This window comes from Cydia pomonella, chromosome 3, assembly GCF_033807575.1.
Source record: "Cydia pomonella isolate Wapato2018A chromosome 3, ilCydPomo1, whole genome shotgun sequence".
NCBI classification, from domain to species: Eukaryota; Metazoa; Arthropoda; class Insecta; order Lepidoptera; family Tortricidae; genus Cydia; species Cydia pomonella.
In genome coordinates, this window is record NC_084705.1 from 4,507,583 (window position 1) to 4,522,798 (window position 15,216).

Here is a 15,216-nt window from a genome sequence, read left to right on the forward strand (position 1 = left end):
TAAAATGTGTATCTTTCATGTCTTCAAGTGTTAAAATTCGCTGTAGAAATCTTTCTTTTCTCTCGTGTTCACTCATTTTTAATATTAAACACTTACAAGTCCTTTAACAGTATTTAATTTAATTTGTTTTATATGCATTTCTTAGAAATGTTTATCGACTAGCTTAACTTTTTAAGGGTTTTGACTGACAACCAGTCAAAACTACTTATGACGGAATCTGACAGTCAAAAGTACTTTTAACCAACCTCCTTGGGAAAAACTATTTTTGGCTGTTATTTTTAGTCAAAAGTGCTTTTGTCGAGTGCCTGCGGTCAAAAGTACTTTTGACTGATAGTAACAGTCACAATTACTATTAACCAATGATTTTCAGGTAAAACTACTTTTGACCAACATGCTCAGTCAAAAGTAGTTTTGCCTGTTTTTGTCGGTTAAAAGTTCTTTTGACCAGTTCACACTTTTGACTGCAACATATGTACAATCAACGACATTATCCACGAAGTACAATGTACTCAGACTGTTGTACATTAATTCTAATGAAATTAGGTAGATAACTTAAGGTATAAATTTAACTTAATGCTAATAAATTGTATTATATATTCATTGATGCATGTTGATATAACTATGAGACATAATATTACAGAAGGAGGTTTTGATATATCTTTTACTCGATTTTATGTACATACGTTAAAGTTAGGAAATAATCGAATAGACAATTAATTTTTTCAGATAAGTAAGATTACTTTAATATTTCCTTTGCCATAGCATATTACTGTATCGATCGATGTATTCATTTACTAATATATTTAGAATATTAGCGGTAACACGATGTAAAAAAAAATAGAGTCAAAGAGTATTCCGAGATCACTCATAAGGTGTACTCTTAGTATATGTTGATTACACAATAGCTATCTTCAATTTTAATTTTACGTATTTTGAGTAAAACTGATTATGTTACACTTCGGAATACTTAATTGTAATTTATTTAATGTGCAATATTCAGTTAAACGGTCGAGGTCACCCTGGAAGCGCTTGCAGCCAGTTGTACTAGTACTTGTAATTTTCCAAAAGATTGTCAAATCATCTGCGCATTTCTTATTAATTCTTGTTTATGTCTAGTTTGTTACTGAATTACACTTTTTATAACTTGACTCAAGCAAATCCTAATAGAAACTACCTATGAGCTCATACGCTTCTGCCTAATATAAACTTAAATATTGCTAATCAACACAAAATCGATAAAAAGTATAAACAAATGTAGGTTTTAGAAAATGTATAAATGAGCATACATGCTACTGACCAATATAATCTTGAATCTTACTAATTGTTAGGTTAGTTCATATTGTATCTTTCGCGCCTGTACCGATAAGTCAGTGCATTAAATGGTTATAACGCGAGCGCACGTCTTTTATTTATCACAGTGGCGACGTCCGGGTTTTTTTTTTTAAAGTACTCACGCGATATAGACGATCATAATGAATTCGACGATCGGAAATTTACCTGTTTTTGAAGTCGGCAATGACTGGAAGGTGTTTAAGGAAAGATTAAGCATCTGGCTCAGTGCAAACGCAATAATTAAAACAGAAACGGGGGTCGATCGTCAACGCGCCGTGTTGCTAAGTGCACTATAAATTGGTACGCGAACTAATTTCACCGAGGACGCTGGAAGAGCTGTCTTATGAAGAAATTGTGGAAGAGGTGGACAAACATTTGTTGCCAAAAAAGTCGCTTTTCGCAGAAAGACACAATTTCCACAGGGCCATTCAACAAAGTGACGAAGATTTAACTCAGTGGGCTGCAAGAGTTCGTCAGTTAGCATCCGATTGCAAATTTGGTTCGGTATTGGATAGCATGCTGCGCGACCGGTTCGTATTGGGCATGCAGGCGGGACCCGTGCGGGACCGATTGTTCACAGAAGACGCAGATACCCTCACGCTAACACGAGCGCTAGAAATCGCAGTATCGATGCACAGCGCGAGGACCGCCGCGCGCCAGTCGGCCGCGCCTAGCAACAGCAATCAGCTGACGGAGTCGGTCGAGGTCTATAAAGTATCAAGAGGTTCATCGTCTAATAGTGGTGTGGAATGTGAAGTGTGCGGATACAGTAATCATACGGTCGATAAGTGTCGGTTCAAAGGTTATAAGTGCAAAAGCTGTGGCAACAAAGGCCACCTAAAACGTATGTGCAAGCGTAGGAAACGTGTAAATATGCTGCATTCAATCGATGAGAGTAACGATGATGATGGTAAGAATAAATCCGTTTATTATTCTGATCATATTTGTAGCTTACGTACCCACCATGGTGAGGAGATGACTTTGTCCGTTGAAGTATGTGGGCAGAACATAAAATTTTTGGTCGACAGTGGTTCTGGCGTCACAACCCTTCCACTGCATGTGTACAAACGACATTTCCGAAACGTTCCCTTAGCTCCGCCCGAAACAAGACTTATATGCTATTCTGAAAATGTTTTGAATACGGTAGGAGTTATGCGAACAACGGTAAAGTACGAAGGTGAAAGTAACTATATAAATATATATGTTGTGAAGACAGGTGCCTCAGCATTGCTTGGAAGAGATTTCTTTGCATCATTCAACTTACAGATATCTAAAATAAACTCGTGCGAGTCCAGCGATAGCCAGTCGGAAATAGATTTTTATACGGTAAAATATCCAAGACTTTTTGGTTCTCGGTTAGGCTGTTTAAATAAATATAAAGTAAAATTATCATTAAAGCCTAACAGTCAACCAATTTTTTACCGAGCTCGTACAGTCCCTTTTGCATTGAGGGAGAAAGTTGAAAAGGAAATTAATAGGTTAGTTGAAACGGGGGTACTTCAACCGGTCGACCATTCGGAATATGCGAGTCCCATAGTACCTATTTTGAAGCATTCCGGCGAAATTAGGCTATGCGCGGATTACTCAGTAACGCTTAATAAAGTACTTCAAATAGAAAAATATCCTTTGCCTAAAACAGCGGAGCTTTTTGCTAAGTTGCACGGCGGGCAACAATTTTCTCAGTTAGATTTAAGTCAAGCATACTTGCAACTGAGTTTGGATACTGATTCTCAGTTACTAACGACGATAAATACCCACAAGGGCTTGTTCAAATTTACTCGTCTCGTTTTTGGGTTATCAAATGCGCCGGCAATATTCCAAAAAACCATGGAAAGTTTATTACAAGGTATTGAAGGAGTTTTGTGCTTGCTAGATGATGTTTTGGTGACAGGGGAAACAAAAGAACAGCATTGCTTAAGGTTAGAACAAGTTTTTAGTCGATTACAAGAGGCAGGGTTAGTGCTAAACAGGGACAAATGTCATCTGTTTAAGGACTCTGTAACATACTTAGGGTTTGTTATCGACAAACATGGCATTCATAAATGCCGTAGTAAAATTGAGGCAATGGTTTCCACAAAAGCACCAACAAACGTGAACGAACTAAGGTCATTTCTAGGGTTAGTGAATTACTAGCGAATGTTTGTTCCCAATGCCGCATCGATTTTGGGGCCACTGAACCGGTTGTTGCAAAAAGGGGTGAAATGGGATTGGACTACAGAACATGATAACGTTTTCTCGAAGATTAAGGAAGAACTGGTATCAGAGAGGGTGTTAGCGCATTTTAACCCTAATTCAAAATTGGTTCTTAGTATTGACGCGTCTCCTTGGGGCCTAGGTGCTGTCTTAGGTCAATTAGAGGGGGGGGTTGAACGGCCGATTGCTTATGCCTCGAGGTCTTTAAATAGCGCTGAACGCAATTATAGTCAGATGGAAAAAGAGGCTACAGCTATAATTTTTGGTATAAGACGTTTTCACCAATATTTGTATGGGTTGGAAGTGCCTTTCATCCTACGTACTGACCATAAACCCTTAATGTACATTTTCCACCCACATAAAGGGGTACCAGAAGTCTCCGCGAACCGACTTCAGCGTTACGCTTTGTTTTTAAACAGCTATAACTATGAAATCGAATACGTTGCAAGCGCAAATAACTGTGCAGATTTTTTGAGCCGCGCAACAGGTGTTAATGAGTCGGTCGCTGATAAAGAGGCGATTACGTCATCCTGCATTCGACCGCCGCAGGCCCACAGATCGCACGCGCCACCCCCGCTAGATCGAGCAACCTACGTTAGTTTTGTAACGGACGGTGACTTACCTGTTACCATGAGGGAGTTAGTTAGCGCGACCAATAACGATAAATGTTTAGATATCGTAAAAAAATTTGTAGTTTCGGGTTGGCCAAAAAAAGTGGTAAACCCGGAAATACAACCTTATTTTAATTGGAGATTCGATCTTATTTTGGAAAAAGATGTGATTATGCGCGGACATAAAATCGTTATACCTAAATCGCTGCAATCAAAAGTGCTAGACGAATTACATAGAAGTCATTTAGGTATAAACAAAACAAAGTCAGAGGCTCGTTCGCGATTTTGGTGGCCAAACATAGATCGCGACATTGAATTAAAAATAGGCAGTTGCGAGGTCTGTATTCAAACTAAACCCACTCCGCCGCGTGCGCCATTAACGGTATGGAAGTACCCGACCCAGGCATGGTCCAGAGTCCATTTAGATTTTTTTGGACCCATACAAAATACCATGTTCCTCGTAATGGTAGACGCATTTTCGAAATGGGTCGAATGTTTCCCTTTAACTAGCAACTATTCGAGTGCTACGGTGATAACAAAACTTGAAGAAGTTATGTCTCGTTTTGGTATAATGCACACTCTAGTGACAGATAATGGTACATCTTTCACATCTAAAGCGTTTAAACATTTTTGCAAATTAAACGCCATAACGCATGTAACTTCTCCAACTTATTCACCGTCGAGCAACGGACAAGTCACCCGCCGAACTAATGATCGGGCGGCCGCTACGTAACCGGTTTGATTTACTGCTAGTAAACAATGATGCACCATCCTCACTCTCAACAGAATTGCAAAGTAATGTTAATTCTAAACAGTATTTGCAGGCGAAATATTATAAGGGAAACCGAAATGTAGATTTTGAAATTAATGAACACGTACTTACAAAAGTAATTAGTAATAATAAGTGGTTAAAAGGTATTGTTAAAAATAAGTTAGGCCGATGTTTATACGAGATATATTTACCGGAAATGGATCAACTTGTAAAGAAACACAAGAATCAAATATATAAATACAAGGGTTATACCGGGACCCCAACCAATGGGTTAAACGAAGATTCGGAGGACAGGAGTTCCATTTGGGCGATGTTGCCTTATCCTTCGGATCAGAGATTGGAAGGGGAGGAAGAAGAGGAGTGGATTGAAGCCAATTCCGATCCCATAGAAGCCACTACGGCCGTGCAAGGCGGCCAACACGTGCCAACAGCACCGCAAATGTCGCGCGGTAGGGACGCTGCGCACACGCCGTCATTGTTGGGCACGTCTGACGCTCCACCTCCGCTACCATCACGAACCGTACCCATCGCTCCGGCTGTTCCACCGTCATCGAACATTCCACTCGCGCAACAGGAGCCGACGTCTATGCGCCAGCCACCCGGCTCTGCCACCGCGGTACCAGCAGGCAGCGAGGTCGTTCGGAGCGCTCGACTTAGGAATATACCCCGCGTTAATTATAAGTAGCTAGTATTAAGGATTTATGGTGGAGGGATGTTAGGTTAGTTCATATTGTATCTTTCGCGCCTGTACCGATAAGTCAGTGCATTAAATGGTTATAACGCGAGCGCACGTCTTTTATTTATCACACTAATAAAAACGAAAGCGATAGGAAAGTACTAACAAAATTGATTTGCAGAACGTGTAAAAATATAACAGCCCTAAGGTGTCATAATTTCTTCTGAAGAAGAAACCAAGGAAGATACAGATTTTATAATTACATTATTCTTCATTTTCTTCCTGTATTTAGATACAGACTCCCTGTTTCTGCGTCGTAATCTTTTTTGAACGCGTGGTGGCATTTCCCGTATCGGTACTATTCTTCCTTCTGCTTTTGCTCGATAATATCTCTGCCTGCTTTTTTCTCTGTACCGCTCAAGCAGTATTGGGTCGCTTCTAATTCTCGCCAATCGTGCACGCTCAGCCAACTTTTTTCGTTCTCTTTTTTCTTCTAGAGACATTTTTCTGCGTGTACCAATCCAGCGATTGTGATCTAAAAAAACAAGTACCTACTTAACATCATGCTCTGTGAAAACAAAAATCACTAGTATTATCCATAATTTCTATACCTTCTCCTTAACTCCTTTATTATTTAAATATGAAAAGTCGTTTGAGGGTGTATTAAATATTTGCTATTATCTATATCTTGCAAATCACCAGACTAGTTTTCAATAAGTAGTGCAGAACGATTTTAGCGGTATATGATGTTATTGAAACGGTTAATTATACCACAAAAAACATTATGCACATTATAAAACTATACTTTTTTATACGTATGTAGGTAACAATATTAAACTGTTTTAAGTATTAATATTCATTTGTTAAATATGTCTTTTCATATCTCGGTCAGATCATGGGGTGGGACCTTAGGAATATGTACGCAAGGCCGAAACCAGCATAACAGAATTCCTTATACAGGTGGCGGATACCATCTCCAAGCTCTATGATACATCCGGAGGTCCCCGCCAGATGCAAATACTATTGAAGAGAACGAACATAGGCTATTAATTTGTATATTGGGTACTGGGTTATGGGAAGTGATTAGTGAAATAATGCCGTGACATGATTGAAAACTGATGTTTCATAATTATAAAAGGCAGGCCCAGTCGCACGCACAAGGCAACATTCCGAGCGGCTGTGAGGTGGTCAACAGGTGAGTCTGCGGTAGCCAGATCCCTGTAATTCGTTCAGCAGGCCGCCGGCGTTAAGACATTTTACGCTTCTAACCTGGAGCATAGGTAGTTTCCGTTCTTCTGACGAGGCGAGGAGAGACTGGGGCCAGATAAAAGGGCAAGAGTCCGCTGTACCGCTACTCTCCGTCAGCTCACCACTAGCTGCCCCTAACGTGCGTACGAATACGTCCTTCAAGGCCAGCACATGGTGCAATTGGCATGTTTTTGAAACTTAAATTCTCCGTAAAAGTACAAATAATTCAAAAATTAAAAATCACTGTATTTTTTAAATTCGTCATTGTTGACCTAAATTTGTATTGATAATACAATTTTTTTTTTTTTTTTTTAAATTATGGGACATTATTACACAAATTGACTAAGTCCCACAGTAAGCTCAATAAGGCTTGTGTTGAGGGTACTTAGGCAACGATATATATAATATATAAATATTTATAAATACTTAAATACATAGAAAACACCCATGACTCAGGAACAAATATCCATGCTCATCACACAAATAAATGCCCTTACCAGGATTTGAACCCGGGACCATCAGCTTCATAGGCAGGGTCACTACCCACTAGGCCAAACCGGTCGTCAATTACATATTTCTATTTCGTCAATGTATATGTTCAGGATTAGCAAAGACGATAGAGTCATTTATAGCACGTATCGAGGCGCGACATCCCCGCGAGTGGTGCGAGGAACAGAACCAGTAGACGACTGGGGTTTTCCCGCGTTTGGTGCGGGTGGAGAACTTGTAGCCATCGTACAGGATCTGGCGGAGGCCTTTGCGTGATGTAACGAACACGGCAGCTGAAAGAAAGGATAATTGGTTGTTTATTTTCAGTTATGATATCGTTATTAAAGTGCCCGATATTAAAAATAAAATTATTAACAATTACATATTGATGATTATGTTGCTCTACCACACGAATGGTTGCTTTTTTTTTTCAGTACACTACAGTTTGCATGTGTCTATATGCAATGTGCTTTTACTTACGGACATTGAGCTGAAACGAAACAAAACAATCATTGAAACAAGTTATAATTTTTTATATTAGTTAATAATTATTTATTTTAGAAGTGCTTTTACTACACACATTATGTATATTATATTTGCAAACTTATAACTAAAAATATAAATTTCTAAAAAACTTATAAACCCCTGTACCTATAAGTAGTAAGTTATGAGCCTAGATATAATATTTAGAAAATAATACTTCTAAAAAGGATTAACTACCTAAGGACCTCAAAATATAGTGCTAGCATTTCAGCATAATAAAATTAGTATATAACTAAGATTTTTAAATTTCTTGTTTGTTTCAGTAGAAAGGCGGTCACTCGAACGAAGTCTACAATGTATTTTTATTCAAAACATAAGTTATACATTGTCCATCTATAGGTATAGTCAGCAAAGTATTAGTATAGTATACAAATGTGTATGCAAAGTTGCTAAGTTAATAGTTTTCCTGACTGTACATTGAAAACACATCAGGTACTTAAATATAGGCATTAAGAATGTGCCACACGCATATCTTTTAATTCAAGGTAAATCATGGTTATGATCATTGCTGGCTCTCGTAATTATATCTCCAACAGTATAAATCACAGCTCGGCAACTCCTGTGTTGTCGGCGACAATACCATCTGGTTTTTAGCACGTTGTTTATCATCTTTTGGTAGTGTGGAGTAAATATGTAGTTCTGGTAGAAGAGGCGCTTGGATTTACCTTTCCCGTATATTTGGTAATATTCACCTGTAAAGAACAGTGTTTAATATAGTGTCATTTGTCTCAAGTGGCCTAATAAAAAGCTTGTGGGTAAACGCTTGAAACGTTTCAATATGGGTAGTTAGTAGCAAACTTAAAATTACCTCCAATGACAAAAATAGTTTTTGTCAATTTTCTTGATAAAACTCATTAAAACAAGGAAATTGCATGAATGGAATTACGAAATGTCTACATGCTAAGGTTTTCTTTAATTCAAGGTTCATGGTTATGCTCATTTTTGACGCTTATAATTCTATTTTCAATAGTATAAATGACAGCCCTGCAGTCTCTATGCCGTCGGCGACAGTACCATCTGGTCTTCAGTACGTTGTTTACCACCCGGTGGTAGTGCGGAGTGAATATGTAGTTCTGGTAGAAGAGGCGCTTGGATTTACCTTCACCGTATATTTGGTAATAATCTCCTGTAAAGATAATGGTTAAAGTGTTATTTTTCATTACACTTAAATTTTTGTGTCAAATGATTTTATATTTATTTGGTAACACTTATTACTAACAAAAATAAACAACAGCTTGCATAGACTCTTTCACTGAACTAAAACAAATAAATGTAAGTAAGATCGTCGTCGAAACCCTTTTTGACTGATTTGTTTACAACCCTTGAATTTCTTCGCAGATGTGTGCAGGTTTCCTCACGATGTTTCCTTCCGTTCTTCGGGGTAAAACTAGGTAATAACTATGTTATTCGTCATTTATTATGTTTCAATAGGAAGGTTTTCAGTGGTACATTTTTATCAAAATACATCTTTAAAGATAAGAAAGATTATGAAACCACGGCACAGTTTAAAAAAGCAAAAACATTGTTCTTATAACAATCTAATTCTATTCAATATAATCTAATTACAGTTAGACAAATAGTGGTAATACTGACCAGCAGATACCGCAAACAGACATCACAGAAGGGTCCTTCATGTTTCAAGTGCAATAAGGACGTTTCCATCTGAAATTCCAACAGAAAATCTGATAAAAACGACCTTATTGCAGATGAAACATAAGGCCACTTCTCTGATGGAAATCCACATATTTCCTTACTACATTTTAAACCTGTAAGTGGGAACTAAAAAAGTCACAACCAAATCCGAGGTACCAAAAAATATTAGTTTTCAACATGTACCTTTAAGTCAACGATAAGTAATAAAAAACTTAATTGCAAAAAAACAAACCAAATACAAGTTTCTTCCGCTAGATGATCAGAATATAAAAATGAAACAACCACCTACATTCTTTATTTACCAACAAATACTTAGAAGGTTTACAAAAATACATACCCGTTACGTGGGAAATAAATTCAATAAATTCGTACCCGTTATGTGGGAAATGAACAAAAGTCACAATGAGCTCCGAGATAACAAAATAGAACAAATATTAATTATATACCTAAACCATACAACAATAAGATAATAAAATATTAGCAAAAAAAAAAAGTAAATTCCATTAAACTCCCTGTCCCGAGGTAGGTACCTACTCTATAAGTATATTGCGGTCTACAATAAATAATCATTACACAAATACAAAAGCGAGCAAATGATTAGGTGACAAAGAATTACTTACTTAAAACTATTATGACTTGCAAAATTACAGTCTAAACTCACCAATAAGCTGCCCTTTTGAATTCTAGTTTTCACTTTCTTATAACGTAATCACTATCACTCACAAAACGATATAAGCCACAATTCCAAAAATATCAAAAAAATATTACTCCCTGTCCCGAGGTAGGTACCTACCCTATAAGTATATTGCGGTCTACAATAAATAATCATTACACAAATACAAAAGCGAGCAAATGATTAGGTGACAAAGAATTACTTACTTAAAACTATTATGACTTGCAAAATTACAGTCTAAACTCACCAATAAGCTGCCCTTTTGAATTCTAGTTTTCACTTTCTTATAACGTAATCACTATCACTCACAAAACGATATAATCCACAATTCCAAAAATATAAAAAAATTTTTTTACCAAAGCAAGACTACCAAATAGCGGTTTAAACTTTCACGATATTCACACATTACTATACGCGTACTTAAGTAAGATTTAAGATTACTTCCGACGCTTCAAGGACAGCCTTGTTCCTATGGTCTCGGAGAAAGACTGACTAAAGTTCACATCAACATCTAGCTGCACGAGTTTTTCAAACTACCCGCACTTGATCTCTGTATTGTTTGTTGCTATTGTTGAAACATCGGACGTCATTTTAAAGCTGAAATACGCGTGTATAAATCCACACTATGAAATATCATGAAATGATCTATCAAAACAAAACACATCACGCGATATCGCTAGCGACTATCTAGCTCACTCTTACGCGTTTCCGAATATTACTGAGAGAGACGCAAGCGTCATATTCATATCAAATACCTACTCAGATATTTTTACTCGCTGTAATATCTTTACCCACTGCGAATAGGTAAGGTAAAAAAGAGGGTAACAGTCACAAAAAATAGCAGCGGGTGCAAGGGCAGGTATACAAAAGGGTCCCTTCATAGGAATTTCAAAGTAGGGTCGCTTGCACCTGTCATTTGTTAGACCGACGACCCCATGGCGAGTTGGCGACTAAAAGGGCTCATTTAGACGGTGTGAGAACTCGTTTGCGAGTTTCATTACATTGCGGTATTTGATCGGTCGGCCTAATTAGTTGTAACCTGAATAGTCCGCAATGTAACAAAAATCGCATGCCAGTTCGCGTGCCGTCTAAATCCGTGATATTTTGGTAACTGGACTTTATTTATATAGTAAATTATACACGCCACATTCTAAAACCTTAAGACTACCACGTCAGTGTTGGTCTTAAGATTTTAGACAGGTATATGTTTTTGTTTTTTATACATTTTGTAACATAAGTGTATAACTATCGCACATAATCTCGTATTGCCAACAACAAACTCTATGGTTTCGGAGAAGACTGGCCAGCCGGACGTAATTACACACTTAAGCTTATATTTAAACTTGATTATACGCGATTAAATAAGTCCCCCTTTAGCAAATAATAGTGAGTCGTGAAAGTTTAAATCTGTGTGACTTACAGTTTTTAATTCTTATTATGATACTGATATGATACTGATCTGACTCTGATCTGTCAGAAGTGACGTTTTTGGTTGAAGGTTGACATAATGAGCAATTCAGCAGGTCCTCTAAAGTAGATTAGAACCATCTCAGTAAAGTAGTCAGATCCATGTTAGATCAGTATCACATTATATTGTTGGAATTGGCCTTAGATAGAAGATATTTCTAAGACTGTGTTTAATTATGGAAATCCTCATTTTTGTCTCGTTTTCGTGCCTATCAAACGCCTCAATAGATCGTGTCATTCACGACGACGCGTGCTTTGACTCGTATTGTCATGTTATTAAAGATTAGATTTGACAAATCTGCGCGTCATCGTAGACGATACGAGCTATACACATTGAAACAAGCTTTCTTAAATGTAACTTGCTGCCAATTACAAGTACAGTCGGCAAAACTATTAGTTTGGCACTCATTATACACATTTGCAGTACCCGGCGATGAATACTGCACATTGTTCTTTAGAAAGAGAATATTGAAGACAACGAGAGAGAAAGAGACAACGCTTTACGAAGTCCAAATTCAGATGTGCAATATTTATCGCCGGGTACTGAATGTGCAGGGGTGCTAAGCTAATAGTTTTGCTGACTATTGACCATAATTATTGTTTGACTGGTCCTTTTCCTCATTTGTTCCGCTGTTTTCGTATGTTGGTCAGGTAGCTGTTCAGCTGCTGATCAACCAAGTCTAGTATTATTGGCTCGGGCTCTAGAAGACCACCTGAAAACATAAATATTTATTAGCCTCATTCAGTATTAGGTATTTTAATGGATGATAAAAATATGTTCTGGCTAAGACGCTGAAAATTGTGTTGCAGATATGTTTAGAGTTACGAATTTTATCTAAGCTAATATAATCAGCTATAGTTATATATAAGTGATGTACCAATCATGCACTGCGTAAACCTGTAAGTTATGTCTGAACAATAAAGAGATGTTATAAATATTTCGATTTTATTTATTAAAAAAATCATTAATCCGTAAAAATTAATGCCTCTCTGCAAATGCCAATTAGTGAAGGGTTAGGATAGATATGGACATATTTGGATCTGAAATCAAAACTGTGTAGACGATTACGAAATATATAAAGTTTATGGCAGACCGGATGCGTGCATAGACGTTCCCGTGAAAGTGCGTGTTGTTACACATGACTCCTCAAAAAGACGGCACACATCGCTTGCTTGGCGCACGTTTGGTGCACTATGACGTCTCTGAGGAATTCATGAAAACAAAACTGTACAAAACAAATAAAGGTATTATAAAAAATGGAGGCGCCGGGTATCGATCCCGGTACCTCTCGCATGCTAAGCGAGCGCTCTACCATCTGAGCTACACCCCCCGTGCCAGCTGCAGTTGAAATCCCACAAGCAGTTCATGAAGAAGAGCATTTGTTACACTTAAAATTGTGCCAAAAGTGCTGGCTGACTGTGTGTTATCCGTGTAGTGTGTTCTCTAGGCCGCGAACTGGACACACGCGACCGGTGGTGTGGCCAGCAGCAAATCAAGGCCGTAACTTGGTCGAGCGCAATATATGAATGGCCTTGATTCACCGGTCGCCGCCCCGCCGGTCACATGTGTCCAGTCCCCAGCATTACTGTTTTAGAATGTGGCTAGAGTTCTTGAGTTCAGTTCAACCTTACCTTGACATCCGGAAAGCGTTGTGGTGAACGAGATATTATTGGAATAACTGTGATATTTGCATCAGTAAATACCTTAACTCGCAATCTCACCCTTCTGTTGATTAAGTACCTGTGAAGAAACATACCGTATCAGTACTATTACCAACCTTTACTTACACATACATAGTGACTTAAAAATAAATCACTTCAGGTGTAAAACTGTTTAGAATAAGAACAAAAAACTATACTGTACTGTGGTTGACTGGTAGAGAATGCCTCGTGATGAAGATTGTTTTTCTTTTGTGCAATAAAGATTAAATAAAAAATGTGCCATCACATACAATTATTTAAAATACTAATTTAAGATTTTTATAATTGTTATTTAAAAATACGAGTAATAAACTTGCCACTGTTACACAACAGACGTATGACTGATACAATACAGATTCAACGATATACAATACAGATTTCAGTAGGTTATTCAAATAGCAGACATACGTGTCACGTCCCAGAAAAAAGTAGACTTTTTTCTGACATACCCCTAAAGCTCTGGTTTCCTAGGATAGCGGTGCCGTCATATAGCGGCCGTAATATTACGGACGCAAAAATAATGCTCCTTCAAATTTCTGGCATGTCCCTAAAGCTCTGGTTTCCTAGGATAGCGGTGTCGTCATATAGCGGCCGTAATATTACGGACGCAATAAGAATGTTCCTTCAATCACCGCCCTCTAGGAAACCGCGCCATTTTGTTATCATAGACAACGTTCTAGTGACGCGGTAAAGCGGTTCAGCAAGCGGTAAAATAAAGCTATTACGGCCGCTATGACGGCACCACTATTTAATTATACTCTTTGTATATACATACAAGATACATAAAGTATAATACAATTACAACATACTACATTACAAGATACGTCGCCAAGAATACTGTTACTATTTTTGTTAGATATTTTTATGGTACAAAAAGATCTGGAGGCGCCGGGTATCGGTCCCGGTACCTCTTGCATGCTAAGCGAGCGCTCTACCATCTGAGCTACGCCCCCTGTTATTTATATTGCCGAATTAATCCACAAACTAGAGCAGTAAAAACAAAGACAAACATCGACGACACGAACTATAACCGAATACGTATTTCGTCATGTACGCCTGCGGAGGTCAGCCTTTCAGTCCCACTCTATACAATGAAGGCACATACGCGACATATTAAGATCATTTAATAATAAGGGAGACAGGATTGTCAAGTGAGATTATGTATCTGGTTGTATTATTAAAAGAAAATAATCTTAGGTTTATAGGTATGTCACAGAACTTAAAATATTTAATGGTAGAAAACGACTGTAATGGTAGACTTAAAAACTGCAACAATCTTAAGTGTCTATCAGTGGACCTTATGCCTTTTGTAATAAGGTCCACCAATGACCAGTTAACCTACCTAGAATTATATCAATAATTAGATTATTTCCTTTCACTAACGCGTAATATAGCCTTTCTGACTTACATAGTGATTTTACTCGACAGATTCGGCTCCAATATAACCCTTCTAGGCTTCTAGGCTTTCTTTCTTTCTAGGCTTTAATATAACCCTTAGTAACAACATTGTCATGTAAATTCATTTTGGGGCTATAATTATAGCTATGCCTTAAAAATATGTTGTATGTATATATACTACGTATATTTATGGAAACGTAGGCACTATCAATAAATCAGTAACTGCATATTTTTTACCACAAGAATAGTATAATGCTACATTAATACTTATGGAGCAATATCTAAACTAAATTAACTTAAAAAGTATCACTAAGCAGATTGGGCCAGGCAGATCAAACCGAACAAAGGACCTTGGAATGAGAGATAATTTAAGCTGATAAAAGTGATAAATCGCAGGTACATTATATACCGTTATTATGACTTTCTACCCGTTCCCTTAAAACCTTTAATATACCTGGGC

The 15,216-nt window shown here is 37.6% G+C and overlaps 1 protein-coding gene and 1 non-coding gene across 2 annotated transcripts; one reads left to right on the top strand and one right to left on the bottom strand.

Annotated features, from left to right (window-relative positions):
* The first annotated feature begins 1,629 nt into the window (after positions 1-1,629).
* Positions 1,630-5,694, top strand: LOC133515855 (uncharacterized). The gene is made up of 2 exons (XM_061848442.1): positions 1,630-2,242; positions 4,952-5,694. The coding sequence occupies exons 1-2, from the start codon at positions 1,849-1,851 to the stop codon at positions 4,972-4,974; spliced, it is 417 nt and encodes a 138-aa protein (XP_061704426.1). The 5' UTR covers positions 1,630-1,848; the 3' UTR covers positions 4,975-5,694.
* A 7,221-nt stretch (positions 5,695-12,915) lies between these two features.
* Trnaa-agc (transfer RNA alanine (anticodon AGC)) lies at positions 12,916-12,988 on the bottom strand. The gene has a single exon. It is a non-coding gene; the product is annotated as a tRNA-Ala (tRNA).
* Positions 12,989-15,216: the final 2,228 nt, after the last annotated feature.